Below are 26477 nucleotides of genomic sequence, written 5' to 3'. Positions count from 1 at the left end.
CCTTTTCCTTTTTTTTTTTTTTTTATGTTCCTCTAATGTTTGAATATTTCGGTGTTATATAATCAGAGCATTGTGTTCAAAAATACTTGCATAGGATTCCTATATATGCACTACACCATAGTAGTGGATAGGTCAGGAGTGTCAATTCAGCATCCATGAATTAATTTAACCCCTTAAATGGGCACTGTCATTAACCTTTTTTTTTATTTTTTATATATGTTGTAGTACTTACGTACTACAACATATCTTTAATAAACATTCATTATTCTTTTTTAAATTAAAATATAGTATTTTATATTTGAAAACCGGCCACTAGGGGTCTCCCTCCTAGTGGCCGGCTGCAGCTTGCCGTGACGTCATGACTGAATTCGGACCGATGGCAGCCGAGCAATCTGTCCTAATTCAGTCAGCCTGCGCTCTCTCCCTGCCTGTCAATCAGACAGGCGGGAGAGAGTGATGTGAATGCCTGGGCTGAGCTCATTCGCTGCCTCGCCTTGCAGCTGCCTGCGCTCATTGGCTGCCACCCCCGGCATGTACAGTCTTGAGGCAGCGCGACACCGAATCTCTGTGCTGCACTGATGCTCCAGGACTGTACATGTCCTGTACGGGTAAGTGAGATCTTATTTCACTTACCCGTACTTCGTTTCGGTCCCGGGTCTCGGCGGTGAGCACGGCAGGTGGGCGATGCTTCTATACTCCTCCTCCCTGGATAACGCTACACTGCTAAACAGGGAGGAGGAGACCCCGGAGCAGCCTGCCATGCTATTGGCCGCTCATCTATGTGCGCTCCTGACGGGAGTTGGCCCCCCAGCAGGCATCAGTGACGTTGCGCCTGCTGGGAAGGTCTGCCTGATAAGTGAGCACACTGCCTGGCAGACAAAAATAAGCTAAGGGGGTAAATACATTTTTAAAGGCAGGAATGGGGTTAGTGATAGATGGGCAATAGGCAGGTACAGAAACATTTTTTTGTTACATGGTGGGAGCTACTCTTTAAGGACTGAGCCTTTTTACGGCGACACAAAAAAAAATATATAACAAAATTGAAGAAAAATGCAATTTTGTAACTTTTTAGGCCTTCTGTTTCTACGCAGTAAATTTTTCGGTAAAAATCACACCTTATCTTTATTCTGTAGGTCCGTACTATTAAAATGATTACCCTTTTGTTTGATTTTGTTTTCTGGAAAAAATCATAACTACATGCACAAAAACAAATATGTTTAAAATTGTCTTCTTCTGACCCCCTATAACTTTTTTTATTTTTCCACGTACGGGGAGGTATGAGGGCTTTTTGCTCTGTAATCTGTAGTTTTTATCGGTACCATTTTTGTTTTGATCTGACTTTTTGATCGCTTTTTATTCATTTACTTATGGTATAAAAAGTGACCAAAAATACGCTATTTTGGAATTTTTAGCGCATACGCCATAGACCGTGCGGTTTAATTTAACAATATATTTTTATAGTTCGGACATTTATGCATGCGGCAATACCACATATGTTTATCCTTATTTACCCATTTTTTTTTATTTATTTATTTTTTTATGGAAAAATGGGGCGTGATTCAAACTTTTATTAGAGGGGTTAAATCATCTTTATGAACTTTTTTTTTTTTTTTCAATGTTATAGCTCTCATAGGGTACTCTAACATGCATTACGCTGATCTCTTTCACTGATCAATGCTATGCCATAGCATAGCATTGATCAGTGTTGTCACAGCTTGACTGCTCCTGCCTGGATCTCAGGCACGGAGCAGTCATTCGCCAATCTGATGCAGAGGAGGCAGGTAGGGATCCTCCTCGTGCGTCCTAGCTGATCGGGACACCGCGGTTTCACCGAGCTGCCGGGAAGATTTTAGTTTCACTTTAGACACGGCGATCACCATTGATCGTCGCGTCTAAAGAGTTAATGCCGGACATCTGCCTGAATGGCGATGTCCGGCATTAGCCACGGGTCCTGGCTGCTGATAGCACCTGGGACTGTGCCGGCATGATGCGAGCTCAGCTCCTGAGCTTGCTTTATAACCCAGCCATGCCGCAGTGCCGTTTATAAACTGCGTTCTGCGGCATGGGGTTAATCTTGTGTAAACAATGGGGGAAATTTATCAAAACATGTTGAGGAAGAGTGCTGCAGTTGCCCATATCAACCAGATTGCTTATTTTATATTTAAAGTTAGAGGTCTTTTAAGATAGACTCGCCTCTCCACCCCCATAACAGCATTCATCCTAGTTCTAAATTCAAAAAGGGTAGGTGGAGTAGACTGGATCCAATGGGAAGCTATAATCTTAAAGGGGATTCCAGTACATAAGTACTTATCTCCTATCCACAGGATTCTGTGGCTAGGGGATAACTGTCTGATCATAGGGGTCCCAGCCCGACACCCTGGCTCTCTACATGCACGGAGCTACCTCCGCTCCATGCACACATTACTGTCAACCAGTGGTTGGACCCCCGTGATCAGGATCCTGTGTTTAGGGCAAAATAACTTATTTATCAGAGTTCCCCTTTAAGGACCTCATAAAACACACTATAGTCTAAAATACAATGGTTTGTCTCTGTAGCAAGTGGCAGACATGTTTTTTAAATCTTGAACAAATAAATGTATTCACCTTTCTTTAGTATTAGTAGATAGTCTGAATGTTAACTGTGTCATTCAGGTAATATATTCTAATATGCATAGCTTGGCTGTTTAACGTTCGGCTGTTTACAATGGTTAAGTTACATCATACAAGCTGGGAAACCTTATTTTTCTTCCCTATGGCAAACATAGCATTGAAAGCCTGCAGTAGACTGGGGTGATGGTGTGTGAGTATTCACGCTGTATTCTCTTCATTCATTTAGGTCATGTTGATGCCGGTAAAAGCACTCTCATGGGACATTTATTATACCTTTTGGGACATGTAAACAAAAGAACTATGCACAAATATGAACAAGAGTCCAAGAAAGCGGGAAAAGCTTCTTTTGCTTATGCGTGGGTGCTAGATGAGACTGGAGAAGAAAGGCAAAGGTATTTTGTCCCTTACAAGCTTCTGTGACGTCTGTAATATAGCATATTAATGTTTTTTGGCATCATCCAGGTTATTTATTCCATGGTGAACTAAAATGTTCTGTTCTGGGAGTGGTTATGGTACTGGAATAAAGTTGTGACCAAAAGTTAATCCAATAAACGTAACCGCTGGAGGGGAACTTGAACAGTTTAAAGTCATCTATAGTTTCAGCCATTCATGAATGTTACTACTATGAATTGCTTTGCTAGTAGAATGTAATGTATAAACCAAAATGCTAAGAACGCTTATATAGAAATACGGGGGGACATGTATCAAAGATTTTACCCCTATTTTGTGTGTATTTTTTTTGCGCATTTTTTTGCGCACGTTTTGGTAGAGCATATCCTCCAGATGTGGCTGAATCAGGGTACCTTGTTACCAGTATCCTCGTACTCCCAGCATTCTACTGATCAGCTGTTTGAGGGGACTGCAGCTTAAATGAGACAGTGCCTCAGTACCTTGTAACACCGTTACACGTTTTACAGCAACTGAGGCAAGATCATCACTACTGTAAGCCTGGGCAAAGCTTGTGTAAAAACTTTTATACTGTATATGTTGGCACTATTTCCTTATTTTTATATTCTTATTTTTTTTTCCTGTTAGAGGAGTAACTATGGATGTAGGCATGACCAAATTTGAAACAAAGACTAAAGTTATTACTCTGATGGATGCCCCTGGGCACAAAGATTTTATCCCAAACATGATTACAGGAGCTGCACAAGTAAGTTGTCGTTTTGCTTTCTTTGTTCTTTGTGCTTTTAGTGCTGTGCTGAAGTTGGAGACCATACTTTTGTTTACCTCACAGCCACAATGGCATATTAAAGGGGTATTCCAGCTCTGCACGGACAAGCACAGACCCCTTTCAATCCTATGACCCAAGTGTAATCAGCTAGTGATTACATTTGGGTTAATTTTAGAGCATGTCCCACTGTTGGATCTCACTAAAAATGATGTTCTGCTGTGTTTTTTAGTCTGATCCAAAAGTCTTATATGCTCGGTTAACTCCCTTAACTACGCTGGACGTATATTTACGTCCTGCGATATAAGCGGGATCACGCGTTACCTCACGTAATATCAGGTCGGTCCCGGCGGCCATCAACGGCCGGGACCCACGGCTAATACCGGACATCACCGATCGTGGTGATGCCCTGTATTAACCCTTCAGACGCGGCAGTCAGAGTTGACTGCCGCATCTGAAGTGAAACTAATTACATCCCGAACAGCTTGCAGGGCACGAGGAGGATCCCTACCTGCCTCCTGCGTGTCCGATTGCCGAATGACTGCTCCGTGCCTGAGATCCAGGCAGGAGCAGTCGATCGGTGATAACACTGATCAATGCCATGTTAATGCATGGCAGTGATAAGTGTAGGAAATCAGTGTGTGCAATGTTAGTCCCCTATGGGGGCTAGAACATTGTTAAAAAAAAAGTGTTAAATGTGATTTAACCCCTTCCCTAATAAAAGTCAGAATCACCCCCCCTTTTCCCATGTAAAAAAACTATGCAAATAAAAATAAGTATAAACATATGTGGTATCGCCTGGTGCGTTAATGTCCGAACTATAAAAATATATTGTTAATTAAACCTCATGGTCAATGGCGTACACATAAAAAAAAATTCCAAAATAGCGTATTTTTGGTCACTTTTTAAAAAAATTTATAAAAAGCAATCAAGTCCGATCAAAACAAAAATGGTGCAGATAAAAACTTCAGATCATGGCGCAAAAATGAGCCCTCATACATCCCCATATGCGGAAAAATAAAAAAGTTATAGGGGTAGGAAGAGGACATTTTTAAACGTATACATTTTACTGCATGAGGTTAGGATTTTTTACAGAAGTACGACAAAATTAAACCTATATAAGTAGGGTATCCTTTTAACCGTATGAACCTACAGAATAATGTGTCGTTTTTACAAAAAAAATGCACTTAGGAAGGTGAGTCAAAGTTTATTTTTGCAGCCCGGGCACAGGAATATGTAAAATTAATCAGTACAGATGTCCTTTATTAATCATTTCCAGTGCTGCGGCCCGCAACTCATTCATTTAACCTCTTAAGGACTCAGGGCGTACCTGTACGCCCTGAGCCCGGTCCCGGTGTGAAACACGGGATCACGCCGTGACCCCGCATCACACCGGGTCGGTCCCGGCTGCAAACGATAACCGGGACCCTGGGCTAACAGCGTGCGGCACCGATCGTTGTGCCGCGCGCGGTTAACCCTTCAGACGTGGCGCTCAAAGTTGACCGCCGCGTCTGAAAACTAAAGTAAACTCTTCCCAGCAGCTCAGTCGGGCTGATCGGGACATCGCGATAAAATCGCGATGTTCCGATCAGCTGGGACGCAGGCGGAGGTCTCCTTACCTGACTCCGTGGCGTCCGATCGTCGATTGATTGCTCCAAGCCTGAGCTACAGGCTTGAGCAATCAAGCCCCTATCTCACTGATCCCTGCAAAGCTATGGCTTTGCAGGGATCAGCATAGGAGATCAGTGTGTGCAGTGCTATAGCTCCCTATGGGAGCTATAGCACTGTGAAAAAAAAAAGTTAACAAAGGTCATTCAACCCCTTCCCTAATAAAAGTTTTAATCACCCCCCTTTTCCCATAAAAAAAAAACTGTGTAAATAAAAATTAACATATGTGGTATCGCCGCGTGCGTAAATGTCTGAACTATAAAATGATATCATTAATTAAAATAGCGTATTTTTGGTCACTTTTTATATCCTAAAAAAATTTATAAAAAGCGATCAAAAAGTCCGATCAACACAAAAATGGTACCGATAAAAACTTCAGAACACGGCGCAAAAAATGAGCCCGTAATTAAAAAGTTACAGGGGTTAGAAGATGACAATTTTAAACGTATAAATTTTCCTGCATGTAGTTAGTGCGACAAAGAAGTGCGACAAAATCAAACCTATATAAGTAGGGTATCATTTTAACCATATGGACCTAAGGTGTAAATTTGACCAAAAAATGCACTGCGTAGAAACGGAAGCCCCCAAAAGTTACAAAATGAAATTTTTTTCTTCAATTTTGTCGCACAATGATTATTTTTTTCCGTTTCGCCATGTATTTTTGGGTAAAATTACTAATTAGTGGCACTAAAAATAAGCCATCATATGGATTTTTAGGTGCAAAATTGAAAGTGTTATGATTTTTAGAAGGTGATGAGGAAAAAATGAAAATGCAAAAAACGGAAAAAAGCTGAGTCCTTAAGGGGTTAAAGCGCCGGCGGCTCACAGGAGGACGGGGGGGAGCAGCGTCCGGGGGTCACATATGATTAGTTCCCAGATGTGGGGACAGCCACTGCGGCTAATAATTCAACTGATAATTCATACATTCGAAGGGGGGAGGGGCCCGACCGGTATTGCGGTATAGGAAAAATTCATATCGTACAGAATAAAAAGAAAAAAACTGTGTTCGGTATGAACCGGTATATCGCCCAGCACTAGCGGACAGTTTTTCTTATTCCCCGGCAGGGAACACTCCCAATGACTGATGCGGACACTACCAATAGGGAACAAAGCACTCGCTCAACAGGGGCCAACTAGGCTTAAGTGTTGGCCCTACCTTGTACACAGGGCTGCTGTCGGGAGTACAACCAATACCCCAGTAAGGAGCCCTGGCCCCCACTGCACCCTTCTGCTGCAGCTCCAGCACAAAAGCAGAAGACTTCTGTTTGAACAGTGGTCTCCTGCTTCTGTACATCCGCCGGCTACATCATACTTGGCCCCCCCCCCCCCCCCAATCCCCTCGTGCCACTTTATTCCCCCTGTGTCAAATCATCCCCCCTCATCCCTTGTGCCACACCAATTTTCCCCTTCCCTCCTCCCCATTGTTCTTCTTACCTGGCCAGCAAGCTCAAGTGCAGGGGCTCTCGGCGGGTTTTACATTCTCCTGACATCCACTGCACTGCACTCACTGACAGGCTGCCAGCAGTCAAGAGTAATGTTCCTGATGTCACTCATCAGTGCTCTCAGTAAGTGCAGTGCAGAGGATGTCAGGAGAACGTCAAACCCACTGAGAGCCCCTGCACCTGAGCTTGCTGGCCAGGTAAGAACAGGGGGAGTAGGGAAGGGGAAAGATTATGTTATGTGGCACAAGGGGTGAGAAGGGGAACGATTTGGCACGGGGATAAAGGGGGAATGAAATAGCACAGGGGTAATGAAATGGCACAGAGGGGGGTCAAGGGGAAATGTAGCACGGGTTAAGGAGGGGATTATTTGACAAGGTTCAAGGGGGTAGGAATGAAGGTGCATGGAGGGATCAAGAGGTGGAATAAAATGGCACGGGGGGGGTAGGTGAAATGGTACAGGGAGGTGATAAGGGGTGATTATGCATTACTGGGAGAGTCTACTGTAATATCACTTTCTATAGGTAATTACACTCTGGAGTGAGTACAGTACAGTATTCGGTCATTTAGAAAGATTTTGAGCTTTTTTTTTTTTTTTTTTTACAATAGGGGACATCTCTCAATAGCAGACACAATTTTTCTGTACTGCACTGTAGCTGTAATATATTTTGTATCGTATTCTTGCATTGTATGGCTGTCTTGTATATAGACTTTCCTCCTGTCTTTCAGGCTGACGTGGCCATTTTGGTTGTAGATGCCAGTCGTGGGGAGTTTGAAGCAGGCTTTGAAGCTGGTGGACAAACACGTGAACATGCACTCCTGGTCCGATCTCTTGGAGTGACTCAGTTAGCAGTGGTAGTCAATAAAATGGATCAGGTATTTTTTGCTAATAAATATTTTACATGTACGTTTAGTGACAGTGCGCGGTAGCTACAGCACTGTGCATATGCTTCTACTATTGCCTTATTGTATTCACTCCAATGTGAAGTAAAACCTGTACAACAGCAAGGGAAATATTAAAAACCGCTTACCGGATCAAGTTGTGTAATCACATAACACAACAATGGAGAATGTGTATATAGTAGAGAAGATCCTGTCTGCAGCCTTCCTGTGTGGGAATAATGGCGTGGAAGTAACTTAAGAACAAAGAAAAAAACAGGAATTCAAGTGGTGCAGACCAGGAACAGGACATAAACGTTGGTAAAGGTAAGTAACTTTATCGACCAACATGCAACGCATTTAACTTCACATGCGCAACAGAACGTGTTGCATCTTGATCAATAAAGTTACTTACCTTCTGTTCCTGGTCTGCACTACTTGAATTCCTTTTTTCCTTCTTTGTTCTGAATTTACCTCCACGCCATGACTCGACTAAAGCAATCCATCAAATTGTATAGTCCTTACATAAAGCTCTGACCGGACCCTACCTCATGACTTCAGTCTTTTTGTTTTATCTGATTACAGACTTGCTGAATCTTGATTCATTTAGCACAGAGATGGGGCAAACTGCTCATTGCTAAAAGGTTGTGAGGGGTTCCCACTTGGCTGTAGTAATCTCATAACTGTTGTACCCTAGTTGTATTGCTTTACTCCTGTACCGGTAGGTGATTCAGAAGTAAACAGTAAATGCAAAAGTAGAGAGGAATATAATGGTAATGTTGTGCTAAACATCCATTTTATTTTTATTTCTTTTTTTCCCTTTTTCTTTGTTCACACCTTTTAAATAAGCATTCTAATTAGGAGTATCCTGTTCCATGTGCATATAAATGAAAAATGGGGGTCTCTTTGGGTTGCCCCACTCAGAACCAGAACAGAGAACCACTCTGGCAGACCCACCACATCTGTGCATTACATGGATGATTAGTCATTACAGTGGCTGGCACATAACTCTACAGTCCTCTAAAGTAACCACTGCAGAGGACAGTTGATGGTTGGGGATATTGGACCTATAATGATCAGAGCATCACAAAGCCGATTTCAGTATAAATAGTCATTGTCTTTGTAAGAAAGAAACCCTTTTTTATTTGCCTAATTTTTAACATCTGGAAAGAAGTTCAGTAGGTTTAGAATACTTGATGGACCAAGATATTGACATTCACTGAATGGTACGGTATGTATTTTCAGTAGTCCGTAGAGAAGGAAAAGGGTGGATTTACCCTCTGACGTGTCACAGACTGCTAGGGCTTTATACCATGATGCTTTTTTGGGCTGATCAGTTTCTTATGAAATGAAAGTTGGATCTCCTGGATCCATTCATCACATGATGGTTAAGAGCGTTTTCTTTGTGTTAAAACATTCTACTTTTGGCAGGTGAACTGGCAGGAGGAAAGATTTCGGGAAGTTACTAGTAAGCTTGGACATTTCCTTAAGCAAGCTGGTTTTAAGGTAGTATGCTCTTTGGTTAACATATCTGATATGACACCGGGCATAAGAAAACTGCAGTGCTAATTCTTTATATTTATTTCACCTCTTGTAGGACAGCGATGTTTATTACATTCCCACTAGTGGTCTAAGTGGTGAAAATTTGGCAAAAAAGAGCGAAATAAGCGAACTGACAAGTTGGTACCAAGGACATTGCCTTATTGACCAAATTGGTGGGAACTTTTTTGTACCTTTTTCTGTATGTCTTTTAAACTGCTTTTGCTTTTTGAACAGCTTTTAGGCCGGGGCTACACAGTGATGTCTAGTCACTTTCACGCTGCCATGATCGCACAACTCGTGTGAATGAATGGAGGTGCACTGCGACCCTCAAGTGACTGCGTGGTCGCAGTCACTGCCACTTGTGGGTCACAACACGACACTGTGATTTTTGTGACCAGAAATCGCCATGTAGCCCCAGCCTAATTCACCATTTCTGAGAATTGGCATAAGTGGTGCTACCAAAAAGTATATGATTTGACAAACATATCTCTAGTTAAACACACCACTGATTGTATTTAAGGAGCTGACTGTTTAAAGGAACCCTAAACCTTAACCCCTTGACTGTTTAAATAAACCCTTAATCACTTAACGCACCAGGATGTACATTTACGTCCTGTGCATAACCGCGGGCATCGGAGCGATGCCCGTGTCATGCGCGGCTGATCCCGTCTGCTGATCGCAGCCAGGGACCCGCCAGCAATGGCCGACGCCCGAGATCTCGCAGGCGTCCGCCATTAACCGCTCAGGTGCCGGGATCAATACAGATCCCGGCATCTGCGGCAGTGCGCGATTTAAATGAACGATCGGATCGCCCGCAGCGCTGCTGCGGGGATCCGATCATTCAGAACGCCGCACGGAGGTCCCCTCACCTTCCTCCTTCCGGCTCCCGTTTTCTTCTGCTCTGGTCTAAGATCGAGCAGACCAGAACAGAAGATAGCCGATAACACTGATCTGTTCTATGTCCTATACATAGAACAGATCAGTATTAGCAATCATGGTATTGCTATGAATAGCCCCTATGGGGACTATTCAAGTGTAAAAAAAAATGTAAAAGTAAAAGTAAAAAAAAAGTGAAAAATCGCCTCCCCCCAATTAAAAAGTAAAACGTCCGTTTTTTCCTATTTTACCCCCAAAAAGCGTAAAAAATAAATTTTATAGACATATTTGGTATCGCCGCGTGCGTAAATGTCCGAACTATTAAAATAAAATCTTAATGATCCCGTACGGTGAACGGCGTGAACAAAATTGCTACTTTTTTAAAACATTTTATAAAAAAATAATTATGAAAAATGTATTAAAAGTTTTTTCTATGCAAATGTGGTATCACAAAATAGTACAGATCATGGCGCAAAAAATGAGCCCTCATACCGCCGCTTATACGGAAAAATAAAAAAGTTATAGGTCATCAAAATAAAGGGATTATAAACTTACTAATTTGGTTAAAAAGTTTGATTTTTTTTTTTAAGCACAACAATTTAAAAGTATGTAATAATGGGTATAATTTTAATCGTATTGACCCTCAGAATAAAGAACACACGTCATTTTTACCATAAATTGTACGGCGTCAAAACGAAACCTTCCAAAATTTGCAAAATTGCGTTTTTCTTTTTAATTTCCCCACAAAAATAGTGTTTTTTGGTTGCGCCATACATTTTATGATATAATGAGTTATGTAATTACAAAGGACAACTGGTCGCGCAAAAAACAAGCCCTCATGCTAGTCTGTGTATGAAAATATAAAAGTTATGATTTTTAGAAATGAAAACGTAAAAATTAAATTGTCTGAGTCCTTAAGGCCAAAATGGGCTGAGTCCTTAAGGGGTTAAAATACATAAAGAGAATACATATATAAAAATGTTCTCTATAGATATGCTTACAAGTATTTTATGGCTACCAGGGGTGTGGAAATTTAAAAAAAAACTACTTGTCCAAGGGACTAAAGTGGAACACAATCTACTTGTCCCTCAAGAAAATCCACTTGTCCTGGCAGATAAAATAATTTCCACCAAAATAGTCTGATCCCCCCCCACTAGACCACCAGGGATGGATATAAGATCCCTTTAGACACAGCTGACAGCGCTGATCTAATGGTTTAATAGGTGATCGCAGTATGCCAGGTTATTAGCGGGGGAGAGCTGTAGCTCCTCTTACGCCCGAGACAACCACAGAAAAGTCTAGATATAACTTTTTGATCACCTTATAAAAAATTTCTCATATGAAGTGACCAAAAATGAGCAATTCTGGACTATTATTTACATTTACACCGTTCACCGTACGGTTTAATTAACATTATATTTTAATAGTCTGGACATTTCCACATGCAGCGATACCACTTATGTTTATTTTTGTACATTATTTTTATTTAAAGAAAATTGGAAACTTTTATTAGGAAAGGGGCTTATTCACATGTATACGCACTTTTTACAATATTTTAATCACAATTTTTCAGTCTCAATAGGGACTTATGTTACTGGGGGGGGGGGGTGTTCTGCTTCTCCAGTTTATGTGCTGCATTTTGTGTCAGAAAATGCTGGAAGTTGCATTTAGTTACTAGATAACTACAACTCCCAGCATGCCCTGATACAGCCTATGGTTGTGTGGGTGTTGCAGCATGTTGCACTGTATAGTACAGTTAAGGTTATTGTGTAACATGCTGGGAGTTGTAGTTTTGGTTCGTGTCAGCTGCAGAGCCATAGTCTGTGTCAAGGAATACTGGGAATTACAGTTAGTAACTACAACTCCCAGCATGCCCTGATGCAGCCTATAGCTCTGCAGCTGACCCGAACCAAAACTACAACTCCCAGCATGTTGCACTTTATAGTTCTACAGTTTAGGTTATGGTCCACCATGCTGGGAGTTGTAGTTTTGGTTCGGGCGTGTTTGTGTGCATCCGTGGGGCTCTTGGTTGGCGGGTGAGTATGAAGGGGCAGGATTCTGGGGGTGCAATTTAGTGCGGGGGCCACTAAAAATAAATAAAATTAGATGGCACAACTGCCCTAATGCCCGTCTGCTCCTATACAAAACATTTATGTATACACATATCATACATGCACCAGCCACTGCCCCCATATCATACACACACACACACACCCGCCACTGCCCCCCCCCACATCATACATTACATACACACATACACTCACACCATACATATACACCATACATATGCACACATCATACATACACCTGCCGCTGCCCACCCCACATCATACATCACATACACATCACACTTAGACATCATACATTACATACACATCACACTTAGACATCATACACACATCATACATACACTCACACCATACATATACACCATACATATGCACACATCATACATACACCCGCCGCTGCCCACCCCACATCATACATCACATACACATCACACTTAGACATCATACATTACATACACATCACACTTAGACATCATACACACATCATACATACACTCACACCATACATATACACCATATATATGCTCACATCATACATTACATACACACATACACTCACACCATACATATACACCATATATATGCTCACATCATACATACACCCACCGCTGCCCACCCCACATTATACATTACATACACACATACACTCACACCATACATATACACCATATATATGCTCACATCATACATACACCTACCGCTGCCCACCCCACATCATACATCACATACACACACATCACACTTAGACATTATACACACATCATACATTACATACACATCACACACAGACATCATACACACACACACACTCACACCATACATATCCACCAGTGTTTCCCAACCAGGGTGCCTCCAGCTGTTGCAAAACTACAACTCCCAGCATGCCCAGGGCATGCTGGGAGTTGTAGTTTTGCAACAGCTGGAGGCACCCTGGTTGGGAAACACTGAAATACACCATACATATGCACACATCATACATACACGTGCCGCTGCCCCCCCCCCCCCCCCCCATCATACATTACATACACATCACACATACACTCACACCATACATATACAACCACCCTTCCTGCCGCCGTCTGTATTCTTGGTCTCCTCACCTGAGCCGCCATGAGAGGACATCAGAGCTGTAGTCCAGGCCGGTGTGAGGTGAGATTTCCGTCCTCTCCTCTCTCCCCTCCCCCCTGCTCTGTGTTTTCCCCGTGCAAACAAGCAACCTCCCCGTGGTGGATTAGGTCCTGTCTAGACAGATCAGGGGAGGGGGAGGGATGGAGCTGTGTGTGGGGGATGGAGCTGTGCACGGAGCTGTCTACGTCCTTTCTCTCCCCCTGCTGTGTCTTCTGAGCTGCGTCCTTCATCCTCCGGGAGGGGAGATAAGGGGGCTCTGCAGTCAGCTGGAGGCCGCCGCCGCCCCTCCATACACTCGGAGCTGGTGTGAGGTGGAGACTTCCATCGGCTCCTGCACCTCACACCGACATTAAAGAAAAATAAGGGGGAAGTCTGTCTGTCCCTGCTCGCCCGATACAGGGCTAAATCTATAAACAATTCACCTGCCCGGCGCCCAAAACTACTTGTCCCGGGCGTCGGGCTATTGGATTTCCACATCCCTGGCTACAGACCAAAGCCAGACTTTAGTCCTAATTGATAATAAAAACTCTTAGGGGGAGATTTATTAAAACCTGTCCAGAGGGAAAGTTGCTGAGTTTCCCATAGCAACCAATCAGCTCGCTTCTTTCCTTTTTAACCCCTTAAGGACTCAGCCCATTTGGGCCTTAAGGACGCGGACAATTTTATTTTTACGTTTTCCTTTTTTCCTCCTCGCCTTCAAAAAATCATAACTCTTTTATATTTTCATCCACAGACTAGTATGAGGGCTTGATTTTTGCGCAACCAGTTGTCCGTTGTAATGCCATCACTCACTTTACCATAAAATGTATGGCGCAACCAAAAAAAAAACTCTTTGTGTGGGGAAATTAAAAAGAAACCCGCAATTTAGCAAATTTTGGAAGGTTTCGTTTTCACGCCGTACAATTTATGGTAAAAATGACGTGTTCTTTATTCTTTGGGTCAATACAATTAAAATGATACCCATGAAAATGTACTTTTCTATTACTGTTGCGCTTAAAAAAAAAATCGCAAACTGTTTAACCAAATTAGTACGTTTAAAATCCCCCTATTTTGAAGACCTTTAACTTTTTCATTTTTCTGTATAAGCTGCGGTATGAGGGCTCATTTTTTGCGCCGTGATTTGTACCTTTTATTAATACCATATTTGCTAATATAAAACTTTTATAACTTTTTTTAGTTAATTATTTTTGGAATAAAATGTTATAAAAAAGCAGCTATTTTGGACTTTTTTTTACATTCACGCTGTTTACCGTACGGGATCATTAACATTTTATTTTATTTTATTTTAATAGTTGGGATATTTACTCATGCGGCGATACCAAATATGTATATAAAATATTTTTTTTTTTACACTTTTTTGGGGTGAAATAGGGAAAATGGGACAATTTACGTTTTTATTGGGAGAGGGGGTTTTTCACTTTTTTTTTTACTTTTATTTTTACACTTTAATAGTCCCCAAAGGGGACTATTTATAGCAATCATTCGATTGCTAATACTGATCTGTTCTATGTATAGGACATAGCACTGATCAGCATTATCGGTCATCTTCTGCTCTGGTCTGCTCGATCGCAGACCAGAGCAGAAGACCCCGGGAGACGGCCGGAGCAAGGTGAGGCCGCCATGCTGGATGATTGGATCGGCGCAGCAGCGATCATCCATTCAAAGTACCGCGATGCTGCAGATGCCGTGATCTGTATTGTATGAGGGGTTAATGGCGGACATCCGCGCAATCGCGGATGTCCGCAATTACGGGCAGGTCCCTGGCTGCTATCCTGGTGCATTAAGTACCACCTCACCAGGACGTACATTTACGTCCTTCGTCATAAGGGGTTAACAAGGCCTCTGCAAAATGAAAGAAGAAATGTGATTGGTTGCTATGGGCAACTCAGTTACTTTACCCCGGGACAGGTTTTTGATAAATCTCCCCCTTAGTGTACTATATTGAAAAATCTGAAGCTGGGAATCAGCTACTTTTTATTTATTTTTGTTTTCACTGATGTTTTCACTCACTTTGCGTTCTGATGTGTGCATGGTAACCACAGTAAGAATCTTTATTAAATCATTTTTACAAAAAAGTATATGTCGCTTAAATGCCAAAAAAAGAACCCTGTCACTTAGCTTGCTAAGGTTCCGGATATGACTGGATTTGCTGACGAGAAGAAAAATGTATCTAGGTAGATTTAGTATTCTACTGATCTGTATTACTGCTCCATAAGGTTTACCCATGTTTCCCAGGAATCCTAAGGGCTCACACATACTGAATTAGTTCAGCAAGAAATTCACTTGCTAAATTTCCTCAATGGATCTGTGCCACTCAAAATTATGCTTATTTTTATACAGAATTTTACTCAGGAAATAAACGTCAGTAATCAAAATCCCATTGACTAATGGGCTTTTCCCAGTGAATTCCACCAAAAGAATGAACTTGTTCATACTTTCGGTGGACTTCAAATTGGAAGGCGTGTACTGCCTAGCAATGCCACAGCAAAATGTGGGTGTACCAGAGAATAAATACAGAGATGTGTTCAGAAAATCTGATTGCTTGTGCCAGAATATGAGTGATTTAACAATGCATAACTAGGCAGATGTGACAGTGTGCAGTCCGGGAATATTGCTTGATAACCTCTATAATGGTTATGTAAAATACACATACTGCTTAGGTAAATTGTGTGTATACAGATGTTCATGTATCAAGGCCTAATACTCTCTGATCACCATTGGATAAATGTGTCTGCCTTCCAAGGTAAGAACACACTGATTTTCTATTTTTGATTTTTATTTTACTTTTTATAATGTAATATAAGCCAGAATGGTGGCAAGAAAATATGGACATTAAAGGGGTACTCCCACCCTAGACATCTTATCCCCTATCCAAAGGATAGGGGATAAGATGTCTGATCGTGGGGGTCCCGCCGCTGGGGACCCCCGCATTATTGCATGCGGCACCCACCTGTGTTCTCACCAGAACCATTGGAGGGTCTGAGTCGTGACTCCGGGAACGGAAGTCCGTGACGTAAGGACTCCGCCCCCCTGTGACGTCACGCCCGTCCCCTCAATGCAAGTCTATGGGAGGGGGCGTCACGCCACCTCCCATAGACTTGCATTGAGGGGATGGGCGTGACGTCACACGGGAGCGGAGTCTTGACATCACAGACTTCCTTTCCCGGAGTCGTGACTCAGACCCTCCAGCAGTTCCGGTGAGAACACAGGTGGGTGCCGTATGCAATAATGCGGGGGTCCCCAGCGGCGGGACCCCTGCGATCAGACCTCTTATCTCCTATCCTTTGGATAGGGGATAAGATGTCTAGCGTGGGAGTACCCCTTTAAAGAAGGTTGTTGTTCTTTGCTTGGCTTTTTTTTTTTTTTTTTTTTTTGAGTGCTCCTTTAAATTTAATTTGCTCACTCCTTTTGGTCTCTTTATAACTTATAATTGAAAGTGTTTTTTACTCAATGCAGATTCGTTTAAAGCGCCGCAGCGTTCAGTAGACAAACCTTTCAGGTTGTGTGCATCTGATGTTTTTAAAGGTAAGAACTCCGTATTAAAGGATCTGTAATTTGCTTATAATGGTTTACTTAGCCAGAGCTCACCCTTCTGTGCTAGGTACCTGTATTTGCACATAATTTGCACAATAGTTGTTGATTTCTTTTCTCTGCCACCAATATCTCTAATAACAACTTATGTTTTTATTAGCATTTATTCATTTATATACCGGTACTTTAATTATTTATTTAATCATTCTTTGTATGTGGCACAATAGCGTAAAATAGACAGGAGACCTGAAAGTTGACTGTAAATTACTATAATATGTGTTCAAAGAGCAGATAATTGAGGTTTTAGAATAGTTATCTCTGGCAATGGCAGGTGGGTTATAGCTAAAGAGATAAAGGGTATGGACTTCGCACTCCATTCATTTTAATATTTACATTGATTTCTTATTTGACATGGATCCTTTGTTACATCCTGCATTATATCCTAGAGATGCAATCGCAGTTAGGCTGGTTGAGATTGGAAACAGTTAAGGGGTACTCCCGTGAATTTTTTAATTTTTTAAAAATCAACTGGTGCCAGAAAATTAAACAGATTTGTAAATTACTTCTATTTAAAAATCTTAACCCTTCCAGTACATATCAGCTGCTGCATGCTCCACAGGAAGTTCTTTTCTTTTTTAATTTGTTTTCTGTTTGACATCACAGTGCTCTCTGCTGACACCTCTTTCTGTGCCAGGAACTGTCCAGAGCAGGAACAATTCCCCACAGCAAACCTATCCTGCTCTGGACAGTTCCTGACATGGACAGAGGTGTCAGCAGAGAGCACTGTGGTCAGACAGGAAAGAAATTTCAAAACAAAAGAACTTCCTATGGAGCATACAGCAGCTAAGTACTGGAAGGGTTAAGATTTTTAAATAGAAGTAATTTCCAAATCTGTTTAACATTCTGGCACTAGTTGATTTAAAATACCTTTTTAAGGGGCTATTTGAAGATCTAAAGTTAGAATAAGGGATAACTAGCTGAACGTGTTGATCGATCAGCTTGTTATCCCCTATCTCGAGGGGGTCTTCTGTCACTCAGGAGAAGGAAGGCGCAGTGCACACACTTGAATGTGGCTTAATTTATTCTCTATAGGACGTCAAAACATTGTAATGAACTCTGTGACTATGTTTGGATGTCTCATAGATTGAGGCTGCTCACCTGTTGCTCCATTTACACGGAACAGATTATTCCCATTCTCATGATCGTGGGGGTCTTTAACGTATGTGTGGTTACAGATGTCCTAGAGGTTGTAAAATCCATTTATACCCAGCAGTCAGATATTGGTGGCACAGGGGTGTGGAAATTTTATTTAAAAAAAACTACTGGACTAATACGGAGCAAAATCTACTTCTCCCTCATGACGATCCACTTGTCCGGATCAATTTTCGCTTTACGCTCTCATTTTTTCCTCCTTGCCTTATAATAGCCATAACTACCTACCATGATACCTTTTAATTTTCTATAACATATTCCCGAACCCAAAAAAAAGAATTATATATATATATAGGGATATACTGCAGCACACAAGGTTAGGTGAAAAAGATTCCAAGTGATTTATTCCATAAAAAACAGGGTGAACGTAGCTATTTGCTGTGAATTCACCCTGTTTTTTATGGAATAAATCACTTGGAATCTTTTTCACCTAACCTTGTGTGCTGCAGTATATCCCTTTTTTGTATCCAAATGGTGGGCTTTTGACCACAGCCCTAGAAACTGCTCTGCACCTTATACGCTGCTATTTTGAGAGTGCTGCTCTCCTCTACATATATATATAATATATATATATCTGTGAAGTGATAATTTTGCTAATTTGGTGGTTTTCTTTTACGCCATTTACCTTGTAGCTGAGCCATCATATTTTGAAACTTTAGGGCGCCTGATTACAGAAATACCAGATTTGTATAGTTTCCGTCATGTTTTACTAATTGAAAAAACATTCTGAACTTTTTCAAATGTTTTTAATTGCCATTTTTTGACCCCTATAGCTTTTTTTCCCGCATACCAGGCTGTATGAGGGCTCATTTTTGTGCCATAATCAGTTTTTTGTATCAATGTTTTTAATCGCTTTTTTAACTTTTATTTTTTTTTTCTAGGATATTATAAAAATTGCAATTCTGTGTTTTTTTTTTTTTTTACGTCATTTACCGTACAGGATACATAAGGTTATATTTTAATAGTTCGTACAGTTACGCATGCAGCGATATTAAATGTTTATTTTTATTACGTTCACATGTTTTTATATAGGAAAATAGGATGATTTGAACTTTTAACATGGAAAGGGTTAATGTGTGTCTTTAAACGTTTAACTTTTTGTTTTTTTACTTTTTTTATTTTTTTACTTTTAGGAGAAATCATTAGTTTCCTCATACAGATCAATAGAGTTCTATTGAACTCCATTGATCTGTGTGCTCTGCAATCCATTGATAGAGCCTAGTCCAGTCAGGCACTATCAATGACAGAGCCACAGACACCAGGGAACAGAGGTAAGCCCTCCGGCTACCTCTATAGTGGATCTCCCCCCCGGCGATCCACCGCACTAGCCCATCTGGGAGCATTCACATGTCCCTTTAGATGCCGCTGTCAAAGCTTTGACAGCGGCGATCTAAAGGGTTAATAGCCAGCCACGGCGATCGCTGCATGCTGGCTATTAGCAGTGGCCCCCGGCTACTGAGAACAGCTGGGGGCTGCAGAGTATGGACTGGGCACGAGTCCGGAGCCCACTCCATACAGACTGTTGAGCGCCGCCATGCTTGTCAGGTCCGGCTCTGCTTGCCCGAAGCAGGACTAAAAATTCACCTGCCCGGTGCCCGTAACTGCATGTCCCGGGCGTCGGGCGATAGGAATTCCACATCCCTGTAGCATATAGAGTTATGCCCTCACTGTGAGCCATTGGAAAACCTTTTATAACCCTGTATTTTACATCTTTATTATGATATGTTGGATAAGAGGAAAAGTGTAAATGATTGTATGTGATTGTCTTTTTGCTCAGATCAAGGCTCTGGATTTTGTATAACTGGCAAAATAGAAGCTGGGTATGTCCAAACTGGAGACCGCTTACTAGTTATGCCCCCTAATGAGGCCTGCACAGTAAAAGGTAAGTAGATAGACAATGCTGAAGTCTGCTATCGAAGGATGCTCTATTTTACTTCACAGCATCTGTTTTGGGACAACTTCTGAAAGCCCTTTCTGCACCTGAAACTGGAACATGCTGTCAAACTGATACTGACTGTTGAATAATTTATCCAAAATCTTGAAACGAATCTCCTCACAGGTGACTGTGTGTCTGAACGTTTCTGGGGCTGCGTGTCTGTGAGACATTTCGCTTGATGCTTGAGCTTGAGGCTTCTTTTTCTCACGCCACCATATGATTCCCACATTGCTCTATTAGTCATCTTGTTTATACACTGTTGCTTGCCTTCGAACCCCTTTTAGATCACACTCTGATAAGACTAGTGAGAGGGGTTATGTTTTTGCTTTATGGTCCTAAAAATAAAACTTTTATACTTGTATTATATCATTTCGAAAGTCTGACGTTTCTTGCAACGTTAGCAATATAAATGCAAGCTTGTCAAGTTTAGCGTAGGTTCCACAACTTTATCTAAAACAAAAAGAGAGAAATAAAGGAATGGCAGAAACTCATCTTTTAAGTGTAGTCTACCCAGGGCTTTAAGCCTTACAATAAATTAATTCCATATTGCTATGTGAAGAGATTGTAGTTGCTTCTGTTCCTCTGTAGAACCTTACAGAAAATCAGTCACAGAGGAGGACATTGCAATAATTATTCAGCCTGTCCCGCCATGACTCAAACAGACTCTATTGTAATGGTATGTTCACATGCTGCAGATCAGTTGCAGAAAATCCATAAATGGGTACTCCGCCCCTAGACATCTCCTATTCAAAGCTGATGCCCGGCACCCTTGCGTTCTGAACATTTATGTTTAGAACGTCTGTTGTGCTAGGCTGCGGGCAGCCGTGGTCCCCGTACCCCCCTCCCTTAAAGGAGTAGTGCAGTGAAATGTAACTTATCCTCTATCCAAAGGATAGGGGATAGGTTATAGATCATGGGGGTCCAACCGTTGGGACCCCCTACGATCTCCTGAATGAGGCCATTCCGACCCTCGCAAGAAGCCGCGACCGACATGTCCCCTCCATGTATCTCTATGGCATACATGGAAGGGGCGTGTCGGTCGCTGCTCCGTGCGGGGGTTGGCACGCCCCCTTCCAGCAGACTGCTGGGGCCCTGTTCAGGAGATTGCAGGGGGTCCCAGTGGTCGGACCCCCCTGCAATCTATAACTTATCCCCTATCCTTTGGATAGGAGATAAGTTATATTTCACTACAGGGAGGGGAAGGGGGCGGGGCAGCTGTGGGGCGCTCATGATCTGGCACGGAACAGGGTTCGTGAAGAACTTAACACTAAACATAGAAACACAGAATGTATCAACAGATAAGATAGGGGATCCGCTACTGAGGATTTAAAGGGGTACTCCGGCCCTAATACATCTTATACCCTATCCAAAGGCAAGCGGATAAGATGTTTGATCACGGGGGTCCTGCCACTGGGGACCCTTGCAATCTGTCATCCGCACCCCCCTTTGTGAGCCGTCACACCCACTCCCATAGTCTTGCATTGAGGGGGCGGGGCGTGAGGTTACACGGGAGCGAAGGCATGACGTCATGATACTCCGGCCCTGTGGTTGTCACGCTTAACACTCTGAGCCTCCAGTGCTGCGGAGAGCTCACAAAGGTGGTTGTGGAATGACAGATTGCAGGGGTCCCCAGCGGCGGGACCCCCGTGATCATACATCTTATCCCCTATCCTTTGGATTTTGACTTCCTCTTTGAAATCAATGGGGAAAATCCACAATAAATCCAGTGACTCTGACACTGAGTTTTTTTCGCTGCAGGTTTAACCGCGACTGTTTTTCTGCTGTGGATAATCTGCATCAGACTCTGTTTAGGTCCACAAAATCTGCTGCAGATTTTTCTCTTCAGAAATTCTGCAACGGCCAAACCTGCAGTGAAAAACTCGCAGAAGATCAGTCTGTGACCGAACCCCTAAATTGACATGCTGCAGATCCATAAATTTTTTTTTTTACTCAAACTGTAAATGAGACCCTTAATTTTGTTGTATAAAAGTTTATACTAGGCTTTTCAACGCTGTCACTAGCAAATTAGGCTACATAGAATTAAAATGGAAGCAATAAATAGGGCTGTTACTGCACGTAAAGGGGTTGTCAAACTATTTTAAACCCCATTAGAGGCTGTGTGAGGGCTTGTATTTTTCCATGAACAGTGAGGCTATGTTCATATGGCAGAATGTCTGTATGGAATTCCGCATGAATAATGCACACAGACATTCTGCAGCAGCAGAGTCACATTGAATTTATATCCCCCTTTTTTTCTTGCTTTCCCTTTTTTGTCAGTCTTTTTTTAGCCGAACATAGAGAAGTATTTAGTATAGCTAGTGGAGTCCTTTTGTTCTCCAGTGATAGGAATTTCTAATTATTCTACCACGTTCGCAGTTTTTAGTTTTGTGTAAGAAATGTCTTACTTGCCTTTAGTGCCCTCTATTGAGAACATGTGTAATTGCAGTCAGGACAGCATTTGTATGCTGGTCAGGTATATTGTATTATTAAATCCATCTAGGATAGTGCTCATCTCTACCAGTTTTATGCATAACAATTCATTGATTCGCAGTAAAAAGTTATGCACCGTTACACGGTTAGTGTATCCGTTTCTAACCATTTTTTCAGGATCACTGCTTGCAGTTAGTAAATAGAACCCTCCACATCATTGAATCCATTGCTGTCAGTATTCTATACCCCCGTCTTCTGTGCCATCATATAGATTTTAGTTTTTGCCTGTAACTATTTCTAACAGAAAAGCAATGAGTCATGTATCAGTTTTGGCGCAGAGAAGAGGTTGTGTTTCTTGCATCCAGCAATTGGGTTGTGATCTTACTCATTTCCAGGAATCACATTACATGATGAAGCAGTTGACTGGGCCGCTGCCGGAGATCACGTTAGTCTCACTTTGACCGGCATGGATATCATCAAAATCAAGTAAGTGCTCATCAATCAGTGTCTGACTCAGCAGCGGTTTCAGGACACCGTGAACAGGGCGTAGTCTCTGAGAATTACGTGGTTTTATTTTTAGACAGAATTGACTGTTGCTTGAAATTTGTCAATTATTAATGAAACCGGGTCTGAAACTATTCTCCCGTAAACAGGAACATGTTACTCTGCAGTTTGTAACTTGTTCGTCTGTTCTGTTCTCAGCCAAAAGACATCAGTTGTCACCACATTGCAACCTTTGCAGAACTCTGCACCTGGGTGTGGTATTGCTCCCTTGTACCTTTTTAGTCACATTAGTGACTTCTTCATTTGCATAGTGGTTACGAGTGAATTGGACACTGATTTTGGAATTGTCTTGCGGTCAAGTGTTTTGTCTACACGATAGATATTGGGTCACGTTTGCGTATCATGTCAAACAGCAATATGAGAACCACTTGATGATATACACAGGGGCTCCTTTCGGATCCTTTCTCTACCAGTAAGGTACCTTACCTCATTGGATATAAATTGTCCCCAAAATGTAATCTTTTGATTCACCTTTTAAGTGGTGGCCTTGGTAAGTATAGATAAGAGAGAGGTCTTTTTGTTGACTGCAAAAAAACAAAACATATGGATCTATACACATGTACAGCATCCTGCACATATTTAATGAACAGGATTTCAAGCTGTTTAGTATTTTCGTTTACATTGAAATCTGCAGCAATAAAATCCTGCGCATCAAATATGCACAGGATTCTGTACGTGTGAGTACACCCTAAGAGTAGGGTCTCACGTGCCATATTTTGCTTCGTATTTGCTGCTGCGTAGCTTTCTTCCCATTGTAGTAAATTTGTAGCAAAATACGCAGCTTATTGGCTTCAATTGGTAGCCAAAACGTAGCAGCAAAATATGGCACGTGTGAACCTACCGCACAGTATCCTGTGCAGATTTGATGCACAGGATTTTCTGCTGCAGATTTCAATGTAAACAATCACTGAGCACAGCTTCTAATCTGCAGTTACAATTCCTGTGCATCAAATCTGCACAGGATACTGTATGCTTGAATAGACCCTAAGGGTGCGTTCACACATGCGTATTTTTGCTGCAGATTTGCTACTGCAGATTTTGCTGCCCATTGACTTCAATAAGTAGCAAAATCTGCTACAGCAGATCTGCAGCAGAAAATACGAATGTGTGTACTGTCCCTAAGGGTACATCACACGTGCGTATTTTCTGCAGATCTGTTGCAGATTTGCTTCAGCAGATTCAACTGCACATTAAAGTAAATGGGCAGCAAAATCTGCAGCGGATTGTCAACAAAAATATGCATGTGTGAACGCACCCTAAAGGAATGATCTCCTATACAGGGTAGGGGGATAACTAGCTGTTCAGTGGGGTCCAACTGCTGGGAATTAAAATATATACCACAGTTGGAACAGATTCTAGGAACACATTGAGAGTAACACATACATGACACTACATGATATAGGCATTCTAGGAAGTGAACCGTATGTCAGGCTCCTAACCACAGCAATTGGAGGCATTCCTTGAAATGGCAAGGTTTCTCTGTGAAGCAGAAACCCTTGAAACATGACTAAGTAGTACAATAGCTGCATTTTTTTCAGGGCTTCTGTTAATAGATAAAGTTGATAGAATGAGGCAGGTTGGTAGTAAGCCATACACATTAAATGGGGATCCCCCATCTTGGTACAAGAACCCCCTCCATCCTGTTTGTGGCTGCTGGAGGTGAAGCCAGAAACAGCCAAGCCAGCTGTTATACACAATATGCATAGCTTCCATATAGCACTTCCAGCTACTCTGTTTACATAACTCCTATTAAAGCTAATGGAAATTGCGCAAATTGCATAAAATGGTTGCCTTTGCTATTTTTTGTTTCCCCTCCAGCAGCCACAGACAGGCTGGAGGGGGCCCTTGTACCAAGATTGGGGAACCCCCTTTAATGCTGGCTGAATGGGTACTTAATTAAAAATCCATGCTTTAGTAATCTAAACATGCATGGTAATGAACAAGTTAAGGGACGGGAGAACTTTGACATGGATTTTGCACTCAAGCTGTAGTGCTTCTTCAAACTTGGTACTTTTTCCCCAATATCAAGCATACTCACCATCACTATTCCTACAGCACCATATGTTTTCTTCCAGCACAGCTGCATCAGTGTTTCATTACTGTGACTGGGTAATGTGATCACCAGCCTGACACACAGAAAATCTGTGTATAATGTCAGTAGTTTGCCATGTGTTAGTGGACTACCTCTGACCTTCAGGATGCTATCAGACCCCTCACTATCCAGCTCTTTCTGTATTACTGCTGCTGCTATCTCTATTGGTTTAGGATATATAGTAGCTATACACAACTCCTGATTCTGTGTTCATATGTTGCGTTTTAGCTGTGGTTTTAATGAGTTTTCTTGTGATTTTCCTAAAATGGCAGAAAAATGGTGCTATTTGGTGCTAGTTTCACAAAATGTTGTGTGTACCGCAGTTTTGGAAAATGACAGCAAAAACACAGCCTAAACGCAGTAAAAACAGTACAAAATGCTAAAACTCAGCATGTGAACGTTTCTTCATAAAACACCTCAGTTGTAATTATAGATCAAATCAATTTTTCCTTATGGAGCAGTTCGTGATATCAACCAATCAGATCACTTCAAAGGCCTTTTTTAAAATGAAAGATAAACAATCTGGTTCCTTTGGACAACGGCTTCAATTTTCTTCTGCACAGGTTTTGCTAGTCACATTTCTGATCGTGGTCTACAGAACCTTTCCTTCCTGTAAACCAGTATGGCAGCATGAATGTATTCTAGCCTGACAGGGAATATTCCTCTTTTTCAGCGTGGGCTTTGTATTTTGCAATCCTATTGAACCCATCAGAGCCTGCACACGTTTCCGAGCCAGAGTTCTCATCTTTAATTTTGATGTTCCTATAACGCGGGGATTCCCGGTAAGTACATTGTTTATGTTTAGTCCTCGACTACAATCTTATTTCTTTTAAAGATCTTTGTCTGCTCCATTGTCTTCACCCTTTTTAGTCATATGCTATGGTGTATGTCCGTGTGTGCATTTTGTTTTATATATTTTTGCGCCTCTAGGTTATTATACACTACCAAACTGTGAGTGAGCCTGCCACCATCAGGAAGCTGATCAGCGTTCTACACAAGAGCACTGGAGAAGTGGTTAAGAAAAAGCCAAAGTGAGATTTTTATAGTTTCTTTTTTTGGCCATATACCTTTTTACTGTATAAGGGTACATGTGTTTCATGCTGCGCAGCGGGAAATACACTGTATATTCTCCGACGAGTATACACATGCCGGCGTGACTGTGATGCAACGGGGAAGGACTGTGTTTATGCTCATCAGAGATAATGCAGATATTTAAAAAAAAAGGCTGCATAAGTGCCACATTTACCCCTTAAGGGTGCATTCCCACCTGGCGTATTTTGCTGCGTATTTGCTGCTGCGTATTTTCCTATGGGAAAATAAAATACGCAGC

The 26477-nt window shown here is 41.9% G+C and overlaps 1 protein-coding gene and 1 long non-coding RNA gene across 5 annotated transcripts in view; one reads left to right on the top strand and one right to left on the bottom strand.

Moving 5' to 3' along the window:
- LOC130362321 (2-aminomuconic semialdehyde dehydrogenase-like) overlaps window positions 1-26477 on the top strand; it is a 137720-nt gene that overhangs the window by 78328 nt on the left and 32915 nt on the right. For all 4 annotated transcript variants that reach the window (XM_056566594.1, XM_056566591.1, XM_056566590.1 and 1 more), the window contains exons 7-16: window positions 2837-3002; window positions 3646-3763; window positions 7618-7764; window positions 9199-9273; window positions 9365-9482; window positions 16839-16907; window positions 19903-20007; window positions 22887-22977; window positions 25821-25929; window positions 26078-26178. In XM_056566594.1, the coding sequence (XP_056422569.1) occupies window positions 2837-3002; window positions 3646-3763; window positions 7618-7764; window positions 9199-9273; window positions 9365-9482; window positions 16839-16907; window positions 19903-20007; window positions 22887-22977; window positions 25821-25929; window positions 26078-26178 (1099 nt within the window). The remainder of the gene's footprint in view (window positions 1-2836; window positions 3003-3645; window positions 3764-7617; window positions 7765-9198; window positions 9274-9364; window positions 9483-16838; window positions 16908-19902; window positions 20008-22886; window positions 22978-25820; window positions 25930-26077; window positions 26179-26477) is intronic.
- LOC130362323 (uncharacterized) overlaps window positions 20017-26477 on the bottom strand; it is a 78310-nt gene continuing 71849 nt past the window's right edge. Inside the window, exon 3 of the long non-coding RNA XR_008891360.1 lies at window positions 20017-20511. This is a non-coding gene — a long non-coding RNA (uncharacterized LOC130362323). The remainder of the gene's footprint in view (window positions 20512-26477) is intronic.

This window comes from Hyla sarda, chromosome 3 (assembly GCF_029499605.1).
Source record: "Hyla sarda isolate aHylSar1 chromosome 3, aHylSar1.hap1, whole genome shotgun sequence".
Lineage (NCBI taxonomy): Eukaryota > Metazoa > Chordata > Amphibia > Anura > Hylidae > Hyla > Hyla sarda.
The sequence above is the reverse complement of the archived record's forward strand: the minus strand, read 5'-3'. Positions and strand labels throughout refer to the sequence as shown.